We start from the raw sequence: 18,062 nt of genomic DNA on the forward strand, positions 1-18,062 counted from the left end.
TTATTAAATATTCCTTATAAAATGTTTGAACAGAAAAACTTTTCTTTTTATTAATATTTGAATATCTGTGGTGCAGAAAGATGCATAAAAATGTAATATTGTAAAACTTTATGAAAATAATGATTAAAATATGTACACATACATTCATAGAGTCATTAATTTTACTTGATGTTACAACGCATGACATTTAGTCATTAAATGCAAACAGTAAAGTTATTCAAAACCATATGAAGTACAAAAAATACATTTCTATAAACTTGCCCCCTGTTTTAACTAGATTTTTAAATGGGCATTTCCCCTCCTTTTTCTTATAATGGACACTTCTGTCATTCATCTTCTTAATAATTTTCACACCTTTCTGTATTAGGCTACATATGTAGAGACATTATCTCTAAGTAGAAGTAAAGACTGAACACAAAGTGAGAAAGTAAAAGTTTCTAAGCATAACTTTTTTTTCTCTTGACTGAAACTAAATATATCTCAGCCGTGTGTGTGGTCCACCCCCACATTTATGGGGACAGGATATGTGTCAGGTCCTGTCATCTACTGTCTCTCTGAGAGTAAGGGCCAAGTGAGCGACAGGAAGCCTGTGGTTCAGCAAGCTGCTTTCTGTGCTGATACAGCGCTCTTGACCCTGTTTCTCTTCACTTGTTCAATGCCTTTTTGTGCAGGATCAGGGGCTTAATCTTTGCGTGCTAGTTTTGCCGTTCGGAAGCACTAGGCTTATGCAAACCGCACATGAGTATGCGTCACATTGTTTGGCTATGAACGCTCATACTGAACTTGTCCAAAATCTGAATCAGGGTGTTGGTTGTAATTAGAATGCTAAATTAAACAAACATATTCAAAGGACTTTCTCTTCAGTGTCCACACACCCACTCTGCACACTTCGTTCACACATTCAACCACTCTTTCTCCCCTGATCCTTCTTCTAAACTTTCCTATGCCATTGCCTCTGTCAGACTCTCTCTCTCTCTCTCTCTCTCTCTCTCTCGTCCCTCCCTCACATTCACTCAGCTTTGAGTCAGAGTTGCAGTTGTCCTCAGTGACAGCCGCTGCAGTTAGAGGAAGTGTTACACAGTGTGCAGCTCTCACTCTGACTGTTTGGCCAGCACAAGTTTTTTTACATGTGGCATATGATGTAGTCCACTGATAGTCTCACAAGGACGAAAGGTAAGGCAATAGACTTCTTTTTCTTCAGTAGACTTCAACATTTTATTTTATTACACTAACGGACAGTTGCTGCTTACTGGAGGTAACCTGTGAAATGTGCTTCTTAGCACTGAGAAACCAAGCTGTCGGAAAGTTGCATAATTATGAGCTGTGTCGGTCACTAAAAAGGGCCTCTTGTTTAGTTTCACGAGTTCACACTTACATATATTTAGCACGAGTAAGGTAATGCGTATTTGGCGTGTATAGTAATGCGTAGTTGGCGTGCTGTCCTGGGGAAGGGCTCCGGGCTCAGGAATGGCCCGAACCCAGAGTACCCCCCCCCCCCCCCCCCCATAGTGTGGTGAGAACTCTAGTGATACCTTCTTTGAGTGGAGAAGGGGTGGAGGAGGGATGCTGATTATCCGTCGAGTGAACAGAGGTGGTATGTCAGCTGTATTTATAGCCGGACATTGATTAACTGGAGTGGGAACCTCCTGTGTTAATTAGGCTAAGTATCTGACGCGCTCCTCCCGAACCTTGTTAATAAAACATCATTTCATTTATTTGGTTTACATGCTTTTTTGCACTCGTTCTGGCTTTTTATCATAGTATTGTTTTTTTTCTCTCCTTTTCCCTTTCCTCTTTCTAGTTTCTAGATTCTCTTGTGACTTAAAAGTGTCTTAGCAACGGAGCAGTTAGTTGCATTGTGTTGCTGGTCAGTTATAAACCGTGTCTGAGAGGGTGAAACGAAGGGGACATTTTCTTGTGTGCCATGGTCATGTGCTTTTAGCCATGGTCATTTGTGCTTTTAGCCATGGTCATGTGCGAGTGTGTTTGATTTTTGGAAAACAACCTTAGTTATCAATTACTGTAAACAGTTTACTGTTGCATATAATCATGTCCAAAACAACTTGATATTATCTACTGTGTTTTATAAGCTCACAAATATGCAATTTAAGTAAGATTAAATTTCAGCATCATGAAGTGGAAAATAGAAGTATGAGTCAGATTAATGTGATCAGCACATTAAATGGATAGTTCAGCAAAACATTTACTCATGATCGTGTCATTCTAATCCTGGATGCATTTCTTTCTTCTGTGGAGCACAAAATTATTATTTTTTTATTATTATTTTACTTTTCTTTTCTTTTTTTCTCATTCAATGCAGTCCAATGTTGTTTGGACCCAGATGTTCCACAAATTATGTTCTTTGGTGTTCTGCAGAAGAAAGAAATGGAATAACATGAGAGTGAGTAAATGATACCAGAATTTAGTTAATTGTAAATGTAATTTGTTTATTTTCTCTTTTAATATTTTTTAGTAATTTTCTGAATATTTTTTGTCTTTGTTTCAGCAGTCACAGTGGTGATTTTTTCCGTTTACCTCATTATGTAAAGACCAAGCCACAGCATGGCATCCTGGAGAAATTCTTGCAGTATTAATGTTGGGGATTCGGCTGGTAAGTGTTACACCTTTTGGAGAAACTTTAGGTAAATTATAAATAGCAAAAGGTGACAAATCATTATTTGAATATTTGATTATCCATTTGATACCTTAAAATGTACAGTACCATTTAAAATTTGGGGACAATTTTTAAGTTTTTGAAAGAAGTCTCAAGGATATAAAACAATAATATCTTGAAATATTATTACAATTTAAAATAACTGTATTATATTTAATGATTATATTTAATCAAATTTTAAAATGTAATTTATTCCAGTGATGCACTGTAAAAAAAAAAAAAAAAAGTTGAGCCAACTTAAAATTTTAAGGCAACCAGCTTCAGCAGATTTTTGAGTTCTCTCAACTTATTTTTGCTGAAGCTGGCTGCCTTAAAATTTTAAGTTGGCTCAACTTTTTTTTTTTTTTTGACAGTGTGGCAAAGCTGAATTTTCAGTAGCCATTACTACAGTCTTCAGTGACATTATAACAGTTAAAAACAGTATTGAATGAACTTTGACCCCAACTGACCCCAAACTTTTGAACGGTAGAGTATCTTATATACATATATAAATTGATTTATATCAGCATTCAAATGCTATGTTATTGGCTTCTCTTTAAAAAGCTGAATATGCTGCCATTGAATCTGAAATCTACCGTAGCCTGCTAACCATTATGAGAGAAACGGACATAGAGCAACCAGCTGTCAGCAAAGGTATGACTCACACTTAAAAATTACACCCAAAAAAATAACAAACCTAGATGCAGTTGATTGCCATACAAGCTATGCAAAGAAAAAGACATGCTTTCTTTAAGAACCACAATCTGCGATCTAATCATTAGTGTCATCTGTTCATGTTGTTTATAAAGGCCATGCCAAAAACTCACACTACTCTGTAAGCATCAGTATAATGCAACAACTGGGGTGGCAGTATCAATGCACAAAATTTGTTGCATACATATTCTAGTTTGGTGTATATAAGAGCTGTTAGTTTTTGTTCATTCTGCAGGGATGCTGAGATGGACTTTACATAAGAAAGTGCAGGACAGTTCTCTCAGAAGTCTGGCTTTGGTGAGAGTGGCCATCAAGGAACTAGAAAGAGTGAGTCACCAGTTTCTGTGGCATAATGCTTGTTGAAATATAGCATTACAATTCCCATTTTAGTAGCTGACAAAATAGTTCAAGCATGTTCAGTTAGTATGACCTAAATGCCATTACTATATTTAGTTTTTATTATGACAACGTTATTTGAAGGTCTTACCAGAGAAGCTTGAAATGATTATCTGTTGCAACTGTCGCTATAAAGAGTTCATTTATTATAATAATAGTTAACAATTATAGGATAATTAACTACTAATAACAGTTAATTAACACATAATTTCACAAAGAACAGCTGTGGGCTGTGAATGAGTTTTAGAATGATTTCTATGAATTAGTGAATGATTGGATGGATAGATAGTAAACATAATTGTCCTTTTCATATACAGGCTGAAAGAACTAACTGCAAGAAACATCTCATTCCTCTACTTAATACACTCATATATGCTGTTATGCAGGTAAGAGAAAGGAAGGCTACTCTTATAGCTTTTAACTGACCTTAATTTTACTTTTAGACTAGTGATTCTCAGCTGGTTTTGAATCAGGATCCAGATATTTCATCAAATAGGGATTAAAGACAGCACCAACATTGTTTATTGCACAAAATTTATTTGAATTCAAACATTGAAATGTGTTAATATATTATGATTTTTATTTTAATTTGAATTTATATAACATATTTAGCAAACATCAGAACAGACCAACCTGATGAAAAGCACTGTTTTAGACATTGGCTCATTTACCTGGTTAAAGATGCCTTGGAGGGGAGTCTGAGAGATTGTTCACTTACACACAGAGGTGTCATTTCCAGAAAAATGTCGCTCAGTTCAGTCAATTTGCACCCTCTGAAAAACATTTGTTTTAAAATGAAAATTTTGTTATCACTATCCATTCTTATCAGAATATCATTTAAATTTGAACCCAGGTCCCCTTGTATGCTAAACAAAAACTGTAGAAGCCACCAACGTCCGGTATGACATCCGTGTGTTTCTTTGCAGACAGTATACATACCTGATGACCTCTATAAAAGAGTTTATGACTTCTGCAAGAGGTTGTTGACTCTGCCTCAGCCATACTGCACTGTGGGCCTTAGTTATGCTGGGCAAATAAAAGCAGAAAGACTTGCTCCAGGTTTGTTACTTTCCTCAAATAAAATATGATAAGCATCTCTCCTGATCTTAGTTTTTCTTTTGGCCTCTAGTCATTAAAGTTAAGAAAACATGATCCATGTGAGTCTAATGTGTATTTTTCTTTGCTCATAGGCCGCTTGTATCAGAAAATGATAATTGCAGAACAAAATCTGAAAACTGAACACTATCCTCAGCAGGAGAGGTGAGTCAATGTGTCCGTGTCAATGTGATCTCAAAACGTATCGAACAAAGTAGTAAAGTCATATTTAAATTTTTTTTAATGTTTTTTAAATCTTTATATAAAAAATAAGTGGCAAATATAGCACATACACTGTTTAGCAATATAAGTTTATTAGAAACAATCTATACAATAAAGTCGGCATAAAGCAGATTGTGAAACTGTATCTCCAGTGGGAGAAAAACATAGAGCAAGACTTGATTCATTAGAATTGATTAGATTGTTGTTGTTGTTGTTTCATGTGAGTTACAGATTGCTAGAGCAATTTTTTTAATAATTATTAAAAAAAGATTACTCTACTAGGACATCTACTGTATGTGAACAGTTATTTATAGAAAAAGTCAAGTGCCATTTGTCTTTTTGGAGCAATCAGGGACCTAATCTTTCTTTTTAAAGTGCTGTTTATATTACTTTTGCATTTGACAGTAGATCTTTGAGTGGAGTTTCTGTGCTTACTAATTGTTGAAACCTGTAATACCAGATTTTTCAGCTTTGGAACACTTTAGAATGAGGGTTTTTAATTATCTAAAGCTATAATCATAGTTAAGACTAGAATGGAAAATGAGAATGAGAAAAAAACAAAAACAAATTATTTGTTTAGTTGGTCTAGGTGTGCCTTTTTTCTAATGCAACACCACAGATGGGGAAATCCGGCATAGTAATTATTTGTGAAGTCAACAGTTTTAATATGTTGTGCATCCAAATATTTCAAAGCCTGTTATCATATTGTTGAATGTTTTGAATTGGTAATAAATTGCTTCCAGTTTACATGAGGTTGAGGTTGATGCGGCTGCTGAAGTCAGCAGGAAGCTTTATCAAATAAACCTCATGTCAGCCCAGTTAGAAGTGAATCAGATATATATTTCTTTCTCTCTCTGTGAATAACTGTGTTTGTGAGTTTTTGACGGCTGTGTTCTGTGCCATGTTCAGGGTGTTTGTGTTTGCGGATCCTGCTGTATTTTCCGAGTCTCTCAGCACTGTTATGAAGGCTGACATTGAGACTCAAGGAATGCTCCGGAACCCGTTGAGCTTAATGCGCTGTGTAGTGCAGCACAGTCTTCAGGCGGCACTGGGAGAGGATTGTCACGGCCCCTCTCTCAATGATGCTTTGCAGGTCAGTGATGTTGTCTAGAAAAGCTAGTTGTGGACTAGCATAGCCAAGAAGTTCACTAGCAAATCTTAGACACTGAAACTGACTAATGAATATCTAAGTATAAAAGTAATGCATACAGAGTTAAAACATTATGATGCTGCATAAATCATACGAGAACTTTTCTGCACTTTTTTCATTGTTTGTTGAACATATCTGGTAAAACAAACAATGTAATATAAGCTAGGTGCAATTTAAGTAGTTTGGGATCAGTAACATTTTTTTAAATCAATTAATTGTATTAATAAAGGCAGCATCATTTATCACAGGCTTCTGTATGAGTATGGGTCAAGAGTGCAAATATTGAGATGCTACATTTTGTCACAGCAGCCAGCTGTGAATCAGAAATAAATTCCAGGGACACAGTGCAACATGCCATTTTGCTCTTACCTAGTCAAAACTGTTCCTCTGCTTTTATGTTTATGTGAAGAGAAAGCATTATTATTATTATTATTCTAAATGAAAGGGAAATAGGCTGTACCTACATTTAACCTGTGTATAACAGTCTAAGTACTCTATCATTTTAGTTGTGAAACTATACAATGATGGAGACAAAGGGTGAGCATTTATTGCAGGTCAGCATCTCTCTGTCTCTGTCCACACATTAGCTGTCTGCAGTTTATTTTCAGAAAACTCAAAGCAACAGGACAGGACATCCACAGGACATCCCATGTGTGTCTGTCTGAATTATGGCTGTATGTTTGTGTGTGCATCTGCATGTGTGATTTCATGCTGTGTGGCTTTCTGTGTAAGTGTTAGTGTGTCTGATTATCTGTCTGTGCATATGTCAGGATATGGACCAGGATGTGGAGTCGTACTTTAATGAAGTGCTTGCAACAGTAAACCAGAGCACAGACAGTAACCGAGGTGATCGGGGTCAGACTAGACAGAAACTACAAGAGTTATATAAACAGATCCTCCATGACACCAAGAAAGGTACACTATAAAACTATTCTATTCTTTTCTATTCTGCACTGTTTCTATATTCTTATCTACACTCTTTCACAAACACAAACAAACACTCTTGACCAACTCCATCTGTACCAAAATAACTTTTCCTCTAATAATATTTTTTATTTTTTCCTCCTTTTTTGATATCCAACTTGTGTAGCCGGATCAGGAAGCAGGATTTGTTTGTGGTGTCATTGTGACGGTTTTGGGTTTCAGGTCTATTGTCCAGCGGCTCCCTTTGCGATGTTCCGCTTCCCAATCCGGAGATGAGTTTCCATCAGTGGTGGGAGGAGGAGGAGCTCTGTAAGAGGGATTAATTTACTAAAATGTGTTGGCTGAGGCTAATTGTACTAATACTGTTGCAAGATAATTATAATTAATAAGTAATAATTAAAATTAGTTGCTATTTACGAAAAGTTCCAGATACTGTTTGCACCTCAGTGTATTGTAGTAAAACTATGCAGTAATAACATATTCATTGCATAATGATTAAAATCATAAATGAATGCTTCCTTGTTGGGACCTTACTTATCCCTATGCCTATACCTACCCCTAACCTGCAGATCAGTAAAGGTGTCCTCATAGGACAATTAAACAAGCTAATTTGTGGTAGGAATAAGTTTGGATTTGGAAAAAAGTGGATTCGAACTTAGAGAGTGTCCTTAACCCTCCATGCCTTTGTCCCAGCTACTGATTTGCTTTCTTTTGTTAGTGTGTGTGTTAGTGTTAATAGCCTTTGACAAAGATTGATTGATTGATTGATTGCATTGAATGGATTGATTAAATGACTGCAGACTTTGGTATCTTGGTGAATCTGAGCATAATTTGTGACATTGTTGAGATCTGATACTCTAAAGGAGATACCAGTGAGATTAACAGTAAAATATTTGTATATATTTTTTCAGGAAGCATAAGTACTTTTATTAAAGTTAGAAATAAGACATTAGAGTACAGCAAAAAAAAAAAAGCTTTTTTTTTTGTGTTAGATCATATAGAAATAGATCTTAGCATACATGAACTCATCTAAACCCAAGAGAGTTGAGGCTATTCACTAAAATACATTTCTTTTCATACTGTCTGCCCACAGGGAGAGAACTGGCCAAATTCATCCGTTCCGGATCACTCAGTGAAAGCCTGATGAGTTCTGAGGACTTCTATATGTCTGACTTACCCATAGACCTCAACTCAGACATGCCACGGTACTCTGTCATGTCTACGGACAGTGGTATAGAGCGTGACATGCAGGGAACTGAGGCATCTGACATGGAATTTCCTGGAGGAAGAACCTTAAAGCCTGAAATTACCAGTGGGCGACTGTCACGGCGTGGAGGAATAAAGGTGAAGCCGTCTGTCAGCGACAGCATGGCTCTGATGCAAGACGCACTGGAGGAGACGGGCACCGCTGGCAGTAGTGGCACACTGCAGAGGAGAGCAGGAAATAGTAGTACCACCTTGCCCAAGGAAGAACGGGACTACACTGCTAAAATAGTGGTGATGGGAGATGATAGGGCAGTGGGAAGGCTAGCCAGAGCATACTACTGGTTAAGGTATGAGACATTATGTCATCTGTGATATTTGATATTGTTTCAATCAAAGAGAAATTAGAGTGTTAATGATGTGATATAACTATCAAGTAAAAAGTAATAACATAATAATATATTTTTACAATACATTATTTTTAAAAAGTATATTACCAGTATTGTAAATTAATTCAGAAATGTCATTACATTTTCGGGAGTTGCATCTTATGACATTTTTTAACATGAACTAACCTAGCCTTATCACAATCATGTAAAATATCTGATATTTTAAGTGACTTGTTGAATTTGACACATAATCATGGGGGTCTGAAGTGGTCCTTTTCATATATTTTTCTTGTTTTATGCTTTTTTAAATGTTTTCTGCACCACATGATTTTGTTGGTTATACCAAATTATTTTTTATATCAATAAGAGTGATGCTTATTGGACAAAAGATTTCACTAAACTACTTAAAGGGTTAGTTCACCCAAAAATGAAAATTAGCCCATGATTTACTCACCCTCAAGGTGTATATGATTTTCTTCTTTCAGAGTAATCCAATCGGAGTTATATTTAAAAAAAAAAGACTCTTTCAAGCTTTATAATGGTAGTGGGTGGGTGTTTTCGTTCAACAGTCCAAAAGAAGTCCAATAAAGTGCATCCATCCATAATAAAAAGTGCCTCACATGACTCTAGGGGTGAATAAAGGCCTTCTGTAGCGAATCGATGCGTTTTTTTAAAGAAAATTAAAATGCTATAAAACATTTTCTCTAGCTTGCGCTATCTCTCGTATGAAAGAATCTGTCGTCTGAAAGAAGAAAGTCATATACACCATGGATACCTTGAGGGTGAGTAAATCATGGGCTAATTTAAATTTTTGGGTGAACTAACCCTTTAATAATGTTTCTCTCTTCAGTAATTTCATCCTTTTAATGAGGCTTGTTCATCATAATCTTATACAGTTGTTTGGACAGTTGTTTCTGACATTTTTGGAATTACTTGACTTGAACACTGTAAATATGACCGTGATTTTAACAGTAAAATACTGTGAAAATACTACAGTAACAACCTGTTAAATGGTTAACGGTAAGTTCCTGTAAAATTTACAGGTAAAAACCGTAAACTGATGTTCCCAGAATTCCCTGTGTTGCATTTCAAATTTTGTTTGAATTTGATGTTTTTCTTTGAAATAACTGTTTATTCTTAGTTTTTTTCTTATCAGTTATGTTTATTAGGGTTGTATGTTACATCTAATGTTGTTAAATTAATGTTTATTGCATATTTCAGTTTAATGAGTCTCACCATGATGGTGTTTAGTGCTTGTGTGAATGACACTGTGCACCTTCTATATATGTTATTAATTAAAAATCAGTGTATTTCAAAGGTACAAAACAGATTTCAGTACCTTAATAGGTTGGTATATTAACATTATATCAGTTAATGAAATTACGGTATTTAACTGTAAATTTGAGTTAAAACTGTAAAACCTAAAATGTTGTTACCATATTTTTTTATGGTAGAATTCTGGCAACCACAGCTGCCAGTTTTTTACCGTAAATTTTACCGATTTTTTTTTACAGTGAAGGGGACGAGTTAATATTCCTGAAAAAGGCTTAAAACAGTGACAACATTCAAGTGAACTGTTGATTATAAATAACTTGGCTTATTGTGTTGCTAGAGTAAACATACTGTACAGACCCTTCAAATTGATCACTTCAGTTTTTGTCTGTTTATTGAAGAAACCTCTTATTTATCTGTAATTAAGATTTCTGTATGTTCCCTTGTTCTAAGACCATCAGATCCCTAAATGCTTTCACAACTTTGTGTTCAGGGTTCTGTTATGATTTATTCTTTAAGTTTCTACAGCAACATTTTGGCTTTGCTTCATAGGAAACGGGAAGCCAGGAGACGGTTTCTTACTATGAAAGTCAACCTACAGATGTACTACATCCCTGTTACTCGCCAGTCGTCTACAGCCTCTCCTGTGAAGGTAAATACCCTTTCCTTCCCTTTAAGTGAAAACTTCAGAAAATGTTCTGAGATGAATACAGTGCATTGTGCACTGTATTACTTTCATTAAAAAAAGTGTCTTCCATTTTAGCAGAACTAGCATGATCTTACAGAATATCTGTTTTAGGAGAATGTGCCCTCTACAAGCAATAACATCTGTGCTCTGGGCTCTTATCTTGGAATGGTGGATCTGTGGTACGACTGCAATGTCTGTAGTCTTGGCCAGATGATTCCTGATCTTGCAAGAACGGTATGTCAAAAGATGGGTAGATATTTAGCATATTTGCCATACTTGGGTAAGAAATATGAGCATACATGTATTTTAGCAGATTAAGTCAGTCAGTGTGGAATGAGGAAGTTTGAAAGTTTCTTTTTCAGTTTTTTTTTTTCCGAGCATTTCCTTGTATAAATGCAAAGCTAGCAACTGTTCATTGTGAAAAACATGTTCCTCTTGCCAATTTGGCTTACACATTCATTTTTTCCAAATTTGCTAGGCTGTTTATTGATTTATATATTAAGAAGTTTGTGAATAGATGCCAGAGTAAATCCCAAATATATTTACATTACCATGCTCATGACATATCTGCAGATAAGCATACTTAAAATACTTGAGTACACATTACAGGAAAAAAATACTCGAAAAGAAATGAAAATGTTATGGTTATAAATTATAGTTATATTAATTAGTTTAGTTATAAATTCTAGTTTATATTAAATGCTGAAATTTAGCATGCTTTTTTGACCCACTTAAATAGGATTTAAGTACATCTTTGTCCATAATTACTTCTATTGTGTATATATATATATTTATATATATATATATATATATATATATATATATATTTTAATGTAATTTCTATTTAAACTTTTACGCCATGTACTTAAATTTGTAATTACACATTTATAATGATGAATGGTTTGACTTTATAACAGTGCACTTTGTAAAATTGTACTTAAGTGTGTTATGAAAGTCACAAAGGTGTATTCTCTTTAAGTCAAGTCAAGTCACCTTTATTTATATAGCGCTTTTAACAATACAGATTGTGTCAAAGCACTTAACAGTATCAAACTGGAGGATAGAGTGTCAGTAATTTATAATAATAAGATTAAACACTCAATTTTCATTTAAAGGCATTTCATTGTTGAATTCAGAGATGTCGTTGTCTAGCTCAGTTTAGTTTAAATAGTATCTGTGAAATCAAATTGACGATAATCGCTAGAAAATATAATTTAAGTATAACTAAGTGGCCTTTTATTTCTTTAGTATATTTTATCCGCAAGTACAGTTTTTTTATTTTTAAAATACATAAGTACACTATAAGTGCACATTCAATTCCCAATGAATGATGTCAGTATAACTTTAAATTATAATTAACTTAAAATGCAAATGGTTTTACTTTGTTTTATTTTTAATCTTCCAGTCCAGCACTAGCAAACCACAAGAATCTGACCTTTTCTTAGCTGATGTCATCTCATATTATGTGCGTATGGGACAGCAGCCGGTGTACTTCAACATTTACTACATTAAGGTGAGAATGAATGCCCTTTTGTACTGTTTTACGCAGTTCTTTTTTTTCAGCTATGATGGCATGAGTTTCAGGTGTAATTTGGTCACCAAGTAAGTTTACATGTAGAAGAAACATGTTTTTTTTTTATTTACTCTGAAGTTTGTAGCAAATATGTTATGTACAAAACAAGCATAAAGGATGTAAAAACAGTTTAAAAAGAAGAGAAGTACTGAGCCACAGTTCAAGCTCAGAAGGTCAAGCTGTTTAGGTCCTTATTTAAGCTGTTGAATGATCTACAGAACACTTTCTGATATATAACATACCTTTCTTGTTTTTGTATTCTATTTTTGCAGATTTACTTTTCCAGCAAGTCCTATGAACCCGTGGAAGAAGTTTTTGTCACAGACCTGGAAGTGGATTTTCCAGAGTTTAGAAAGGCCCAAGCTGCACATAAAGGTATTCAATAACCAAATTTGGGATAAGTACAGTCATTGCCACCCCAAATTTAGGCCAGCGGTTCATTCATCCAGTATTGACAGCCAACATTCTTTCCATAGACACTGTTAAACAGAGGAAGATGCCTGCCGAGCTGTGTGGGGCACTGATCTCGTTTAGCTACTTAACAGTGAGTATCACTTGTGCTGTCTTTGTTGTCATCAGAGTATTTTTCATGTACCTAGTCACATACAATATGACTGGTGTTGCTGATTGGTCGGTTTTCCAGTCAGTGACGTTCTTAAGTCACAAAGACACATTCAGGACTTTTTTTAGAATTAAAAATTAAGTGACAGGCAAATCTTAGTTGACCTCATATGGCCCTTCACATTCCTTTCAGGTGTCGCTAAGCAACAGGGAGGTTGAGAGAGGGTTCTCACTCAGAACCACAGGCGTCCAGATTTCAGCAATACCACAAAACAAAACTGAAGGTAAAGTTACATGATTTGACTGAAAAGCTATTGTTTTTGTTAATCAATTTAGATAAACATTAACTTCAACCTGAACAATTTTAAATGACTATTTTTCTTCCCAATTTGTAGATCTCAACTGTCTCACAGTCATTTTCAATGACGTAAAGCCACAGAGTATCCCGGTAGGACTGGCTAAGCCAAAACTGTTCAAACCAAGAAAACTACATGCTTTTCTTTCTTTTTTTTTTCTCTTTTGGAAACAGTATATATATATATATATATATATATATATATAAGTATCTGTCTGTATAGATAGATAGATAGATAGATAGATAGATAGATAGATAGATAGATAGATAGATAGATAGATAGATAGAAATAATCTATGTTTGTATGATTTTTTTTTTAACTCTCTAGTTTTATGTTGTTGGACTGTAACTGTGAAGCGTATAAACATGGCTGTCATGAGAAGTAAATGCCACTTATATCTGATTAAGTTCAGATATTTATGCTGTGATTTGTTTCTTTTTTTTAGGAGACAAAGATCAGAACATGCAATTTTAAATTGAAGACTCCAGACAAATCAACTTTCACAGTACGTTTGGACAAAGATTTTCGAAGGACATTTATGAACGTTGAGAGGTGAGAAATCAGTGCTTTTCCTGCTCATGTTATCATTTTAATTAAGAGGTCCATTACCTACACTACCATTCAAAAGTGTGAGGTTATTTGGGAAAAAAAGTCTCTTATGCAGTAAGTATCTTAGTCTCTCTGTTAAGTCTCCTATACCAAGGCTGCATTTATTTGTTAAAAATACAATGAAAACGGTAGTATTTTAAAATATTATTACTATTTTAAATAACAAATTTTTTTAAAATTTTTTTTACTATATTTACCGGTCAAAATTTTATTTATTTCTGTGATGGCAAAGCCAAATTGTCAGCAGCTATTACTCCAATCTTCAATGTGACATGTTCCTTCATAAATCATTAAAATATGTTGATTTGGTGCTCAAGTAACAGTTTTTATTACACATGTGACACATTTCAAAAGTACAGCATATTATTGTTACGAGTCTGTCTGTCCTTCTCCCTCTCCAATCACAACGCACACCCTCACCTGGTTTCACCTAATCATTGATTGTACACACCTGCACATCATTGGATCCTCATCACCATCCACTACAAAGTCACACACCTCACAGCACTCCAGCGTCCGATCTCGTTTGGCTTATGCTTATGTTTCATTTCAACGAAGTGGGCTCCTTAAATTATCCCAGCGACTTACCTGCTACTTACCTGTTTGTTTACCTACCTCCTGTGTCCTCTCCGGCGTCATGTCCTCCTATCTCCTGCGTCAGTCTCCTCCAGCGATCGCCAGCCTGGATCCCAAGTCATCCAGTGAGGTGTGTGCTTCTCCCTGCTTCCACGAGTTCCTGGCAAGGCAATGACATTCTCTCACGTTCTCATCTCCACTATAATCAGTCCCCTGAACTTTAGACTCATCCTCACCAGTCATTCCTTGCTCTGTTGTTCAATAAATGCTTCTGTGAATATATTCATCCCTTGTGTGAGTCTGCTTCCCGTAACAGAAGTTCGGACCATTACCGAAGATGAGGTTGGAGTTAGCCTCCATAAACATGTGTCCCAGGGAGGAAGACAATTTTTCTGGAGGATATACATTATTTATGTTTCAGAAGGACAGGAGTGTGGAGGAATTTCTTACTACAGTTACCAAGCCCTCTGTGGTGATCTCACATTAATGGAGGGTTTTAGAGTTGGACTGGAAGAAGAGATCCAAATGGTTATGCCACATGGAGACCCCAGCTGGTCTTTGGCTCAGTACCTAAATTTCGCCTTATGGATTGCAGGATCATCGTTTCAAGTAGGCGAAATGTAGGACACACCAACTCCAGATTCCAGCCCATCAGCCGCTGCTCACTCCAGCCCGCCTCATTCTAGCCCTCCACCTTCCGTGAGTAATTCTAAACCTCCTCACTCAGCTCAACCGCTGCCCATGGCGAAGTCAATGTCTCGACCATCTGTGGCGAAGTCTATGGCGCCGTCGTCCACGCGGAAGCTTAGCCCGCCGTTTGCGAGTGTATCAGAGCCACCGTTCGCAGCACTTACAAGCCTGTCGGTTCTTGCCCTGGAGCTCCTGGATTTGGCGATACCCCCTGAATTCTCGGCTCCTGTCCTCTTCCCAGAGCCTGCTCCTCACGAGTGCCCTCCAGTGCCTGCTCCTCGCGAGTACCCTCCTATGAATCTACTAGTCCCATCCAACCCTCCTTCGTCTCCGCTGGTCCTGTCCAGCCCTCCTGCGCCGCCGCTGGTTCCGCCCAGACCTCCTTTGTCTCCGCTGGTCCTGTCCAGCCCTCCTGCGACTCCGCTGGTCCCGTCCAGCCCTCCTGCGTCTCCTACGTCTCCGCAGGTCCCGTCCAGCACCACGCTGCCCGAGCGCCTGCTCCTCCAGAGCACCCCACAGAGCCCGCTCCTCCTCAATGGCTCCCAGAGGGGAACTTGTAGTATAACCATATAGTCACAGCCTGTGTGGCAAGGGCCAAGGCCACAGAGCTCCCTGATCCACCATGGCCTCCCGAGTCCCCGGATCCACCATGGCTTCCTGAGTCTTCAGTCCCGCTATGGCTTCCCGAGTCTCCTGTCCCACCATGGCTGCTGGAGTCCCCAGACCCACCCTGGAGGCTTCCCCAGAGTCCCTGCCCAACACTAGCCTCCAGGGCGCACACCCCCCCTCCCCGGTGTTACTATTACGGGAGGGGGAGGTAATGTTACAAGTCTGTCTGTCCTTCTCCCTCTCCAATCACAACGCATGTCCTCACCTGGTTTCACCTAATCATTGATTGTATACACCTGCATGTCATTGGATCCTCATCACCATCCACTACAAAGTCACACACCTCACAGCACTCCAGCATCCGATCTCGTTTGGCTTATGCTTATGTTTCATTTCAACAAAGTGGGCTCCTTAAATTATCCCAGCGACTTACCTGCTACTTACCTGTTTGTTTACCTACCTCCTGTGTCCTTTCCGGCGTCTTGTCCTCCTATCTCCTGCGTCAGTCTCGATCCCAAGTCGCCAGCCAGGATCCCAAGTCATCCAGTGAGGTGTGTACTTCTCCCTGCTTCCATGAGTTCCTGGCAAGGCAATGACATTCTCTCACGTTCTCATCTCCACTATAATCAGTCCCTTGAACTTTAGACTCAGCCTCAGCAGTCATTCCTTGCTCTGTTGTTCAATAAATGCTGCTGTGAATATATTAATCCCTTGTGTGAGTCTGCTTCCCGTAACGATTATTTGTAATAGTATTTTTTAAAACAGCAAAAAAAAAAAGACTGTCTCTGTGGATTAATTTAATGCATCTTTGCAAAATAAAAGTATTACGTATAAATAAAAAAACTCTCACTGACCCCAAACTTTCGAACAGTAGTGTATTCTTAAAAAATTAGATTGACTTGATTTAAAGAATAATTAAGACAGAATAGATTAGATATAGATAGAATTAGAATAAAAAATGCCACCTTCTGGTCTTAGAGGAATACAGATGAGATGAAATTATTGATTTCTTTGCATTGTACTATATTTTCTAACACAGCATTGAGGTTGCTCCGTGTCAAGACCCTGGATATTACGTTCAAAAATCATTGAAGTCGAAGTTCATGTCAGAAGGCGACAGTGATGCTGGACTGAGCAAATACATGAGCAGATACATGAGCAAAGGATTGACTCTGCCCATTAACACATTTGCTGGAATAATCGACTAAACGAACAAGGATCGGCTTACTGTCAACATAAAGGCCAGTTCTGTATTCTTGCAGCATGTGTATTGTGTTTTAAACAAAGCACTGTGCAGTAGTGTCACCATGTGATCAAATGATCAGCTTAAGACACTTCACCAAGCAGGTTTTACTTCAATATATACTTTTATCTGTGAATCACAAGTTGATCGGTCCAGGAAGTATTTTAATGTGTAACACATGTAACTCACTAACACTAATGCAGTCATGATATTGAGTTTCTCAAAGACATAGAATTTACTTGAACTTGTTTTCTGCTTTAACAATTAACCTGTTCCTTAATATGAACACATTAAGTGCATGTGAAGAAGAGAATCCTCTACACGCTGCCAGTCTTTCATCTGGATTTTCCACCTGAAAAACAGAGTAGCTGTTTATTACAGTATAATTCAGGTGCAGTGTATGTCTGTATATCATAAAATGTATGCCATATGATCAAGTGTTTCAGAGAAACTGACATTACCGTAATGATTTGCACTTCTTTGATACATTCATTGTTTTATGCTTTTATTTTTATCCCACTATACGTTTACAAATTTAGTACCTTCTATGAGAAGGTTTTATAGCATCAAAAACATGTTTAAAATTAAAAAACATAAAGGATATGTATTTGAATTACTGTATATGTGATTGATATGTGGAGAACAGCACTATTGCTACACAAAAGGTTCAAGCTTTGAAAGGCTGTGTTGTGCATTAAGCTGGTCAAGAGTCAAAGTCATTCTTTAACACAATAATTAGTGGTGCCAGTATTTTAATCTTCCTCACCTCAATCTCTGTACATTCTGAATTATATTTTGGGGTTCTTTTCCAGCAGTTCTGATCTGATACCAATAATGCCAGGCTTCCAGCTATTCCCAAGCATATATTTTAAAGAACAAACATATAATCACAATAATATGATTAGCCAACCTAACTCAGTTCTATTTCTTTTAGATTTATGGCATTAATTTATGCCAATTTTGCACAATTGTTGATTTACCTGTGGTTTTGTATATATTGTGATTTTGTAAATACATATGCTAAATAAATGTAGCATTTTCAAATTATTGCAAAAACTTGGGTCCAGATGTATTAACACGCTTACGATGTGTACAACTTAAAAGAAAAAATGAAGAAGAAGAAGAGCATTAGGAAATAG

General features: G+C 36.8%; 1 protein-coding gene across 2 annotated transcripts; it reads left to right on the forward strand.

The window, feature by feature from the left end:
• The first annotated feature begins 1,044 nt into the window (after nucleotides 1-1,044).
• On the forward strand, nucleotides 1,045-17,974 carry LOC306844914 (phosphoinositide 3-kinase regulatory subunit 6-like). Of its 2 annotated transcripts, XM_079377354.1 has the most exons (21): nucleotides 1,045-1,173; nucleotides 2,321-2,401; nucleotides 2,507-2,611; nucleotides 3,218-3,307; nucleotides 3,603-3,694; nucleotides 4,081-4,149; nucleotides 4,690-4,822; nucleotides 4,954-5,023; nucleotides 5,990-6,173; nucleotides 7,001-7,145; nucleotides 7,377-7,463; nucleotides 8,248-8,707; nucleotides 10,571-10,670; nucleotides 10,818-10,940; nucleotides 12,112-12,219; nucleotides 12,552-12,654; nucleotides 12,756-12,823; nucleotides 13,034-13,124; nucleotides 13,236-13,288; nucleotides 13,642-13,748; nucleotides 16,720-17,974. In XM_079377354.1, the coding sequence occupies exons 3-21, from the start codon at nucleotides 2,563-2,565 to the stop codon at nucleotides 16,886-16,888; spliced, it is 2,301 nt and encodes a 766-aa protein (XP_079233480.1). In that variant the 5' UTR covers nucleotides 1,045-1,173; nucleotides 2,321-2,401; nucleotides 2,507-2,562; the 3' UTR covers nucleotides 16,889-17,974. The 2 variants fall into 2 exon arrangements, with proteins under 2 accessions (XP_079233480.1, XP_079233479.1); XM_079377353.1 differs by lacking the exon at nucleotides 2,321-2,401.
• The last annotated feature ends 88 nt before the right edge of the window (nucleotides 17,975-18,062 follow it).

This window comes from Barbus barbus (assembly GCF_936440315.1).
Source record: "Barbus barbus genome assembly, chromosome: 25".
NCBI lineage: Eukaryota > Metazoa > Chordata > Actinopteri > Cypriniformes > Cyprinidae > Barbus > Barbus barbus.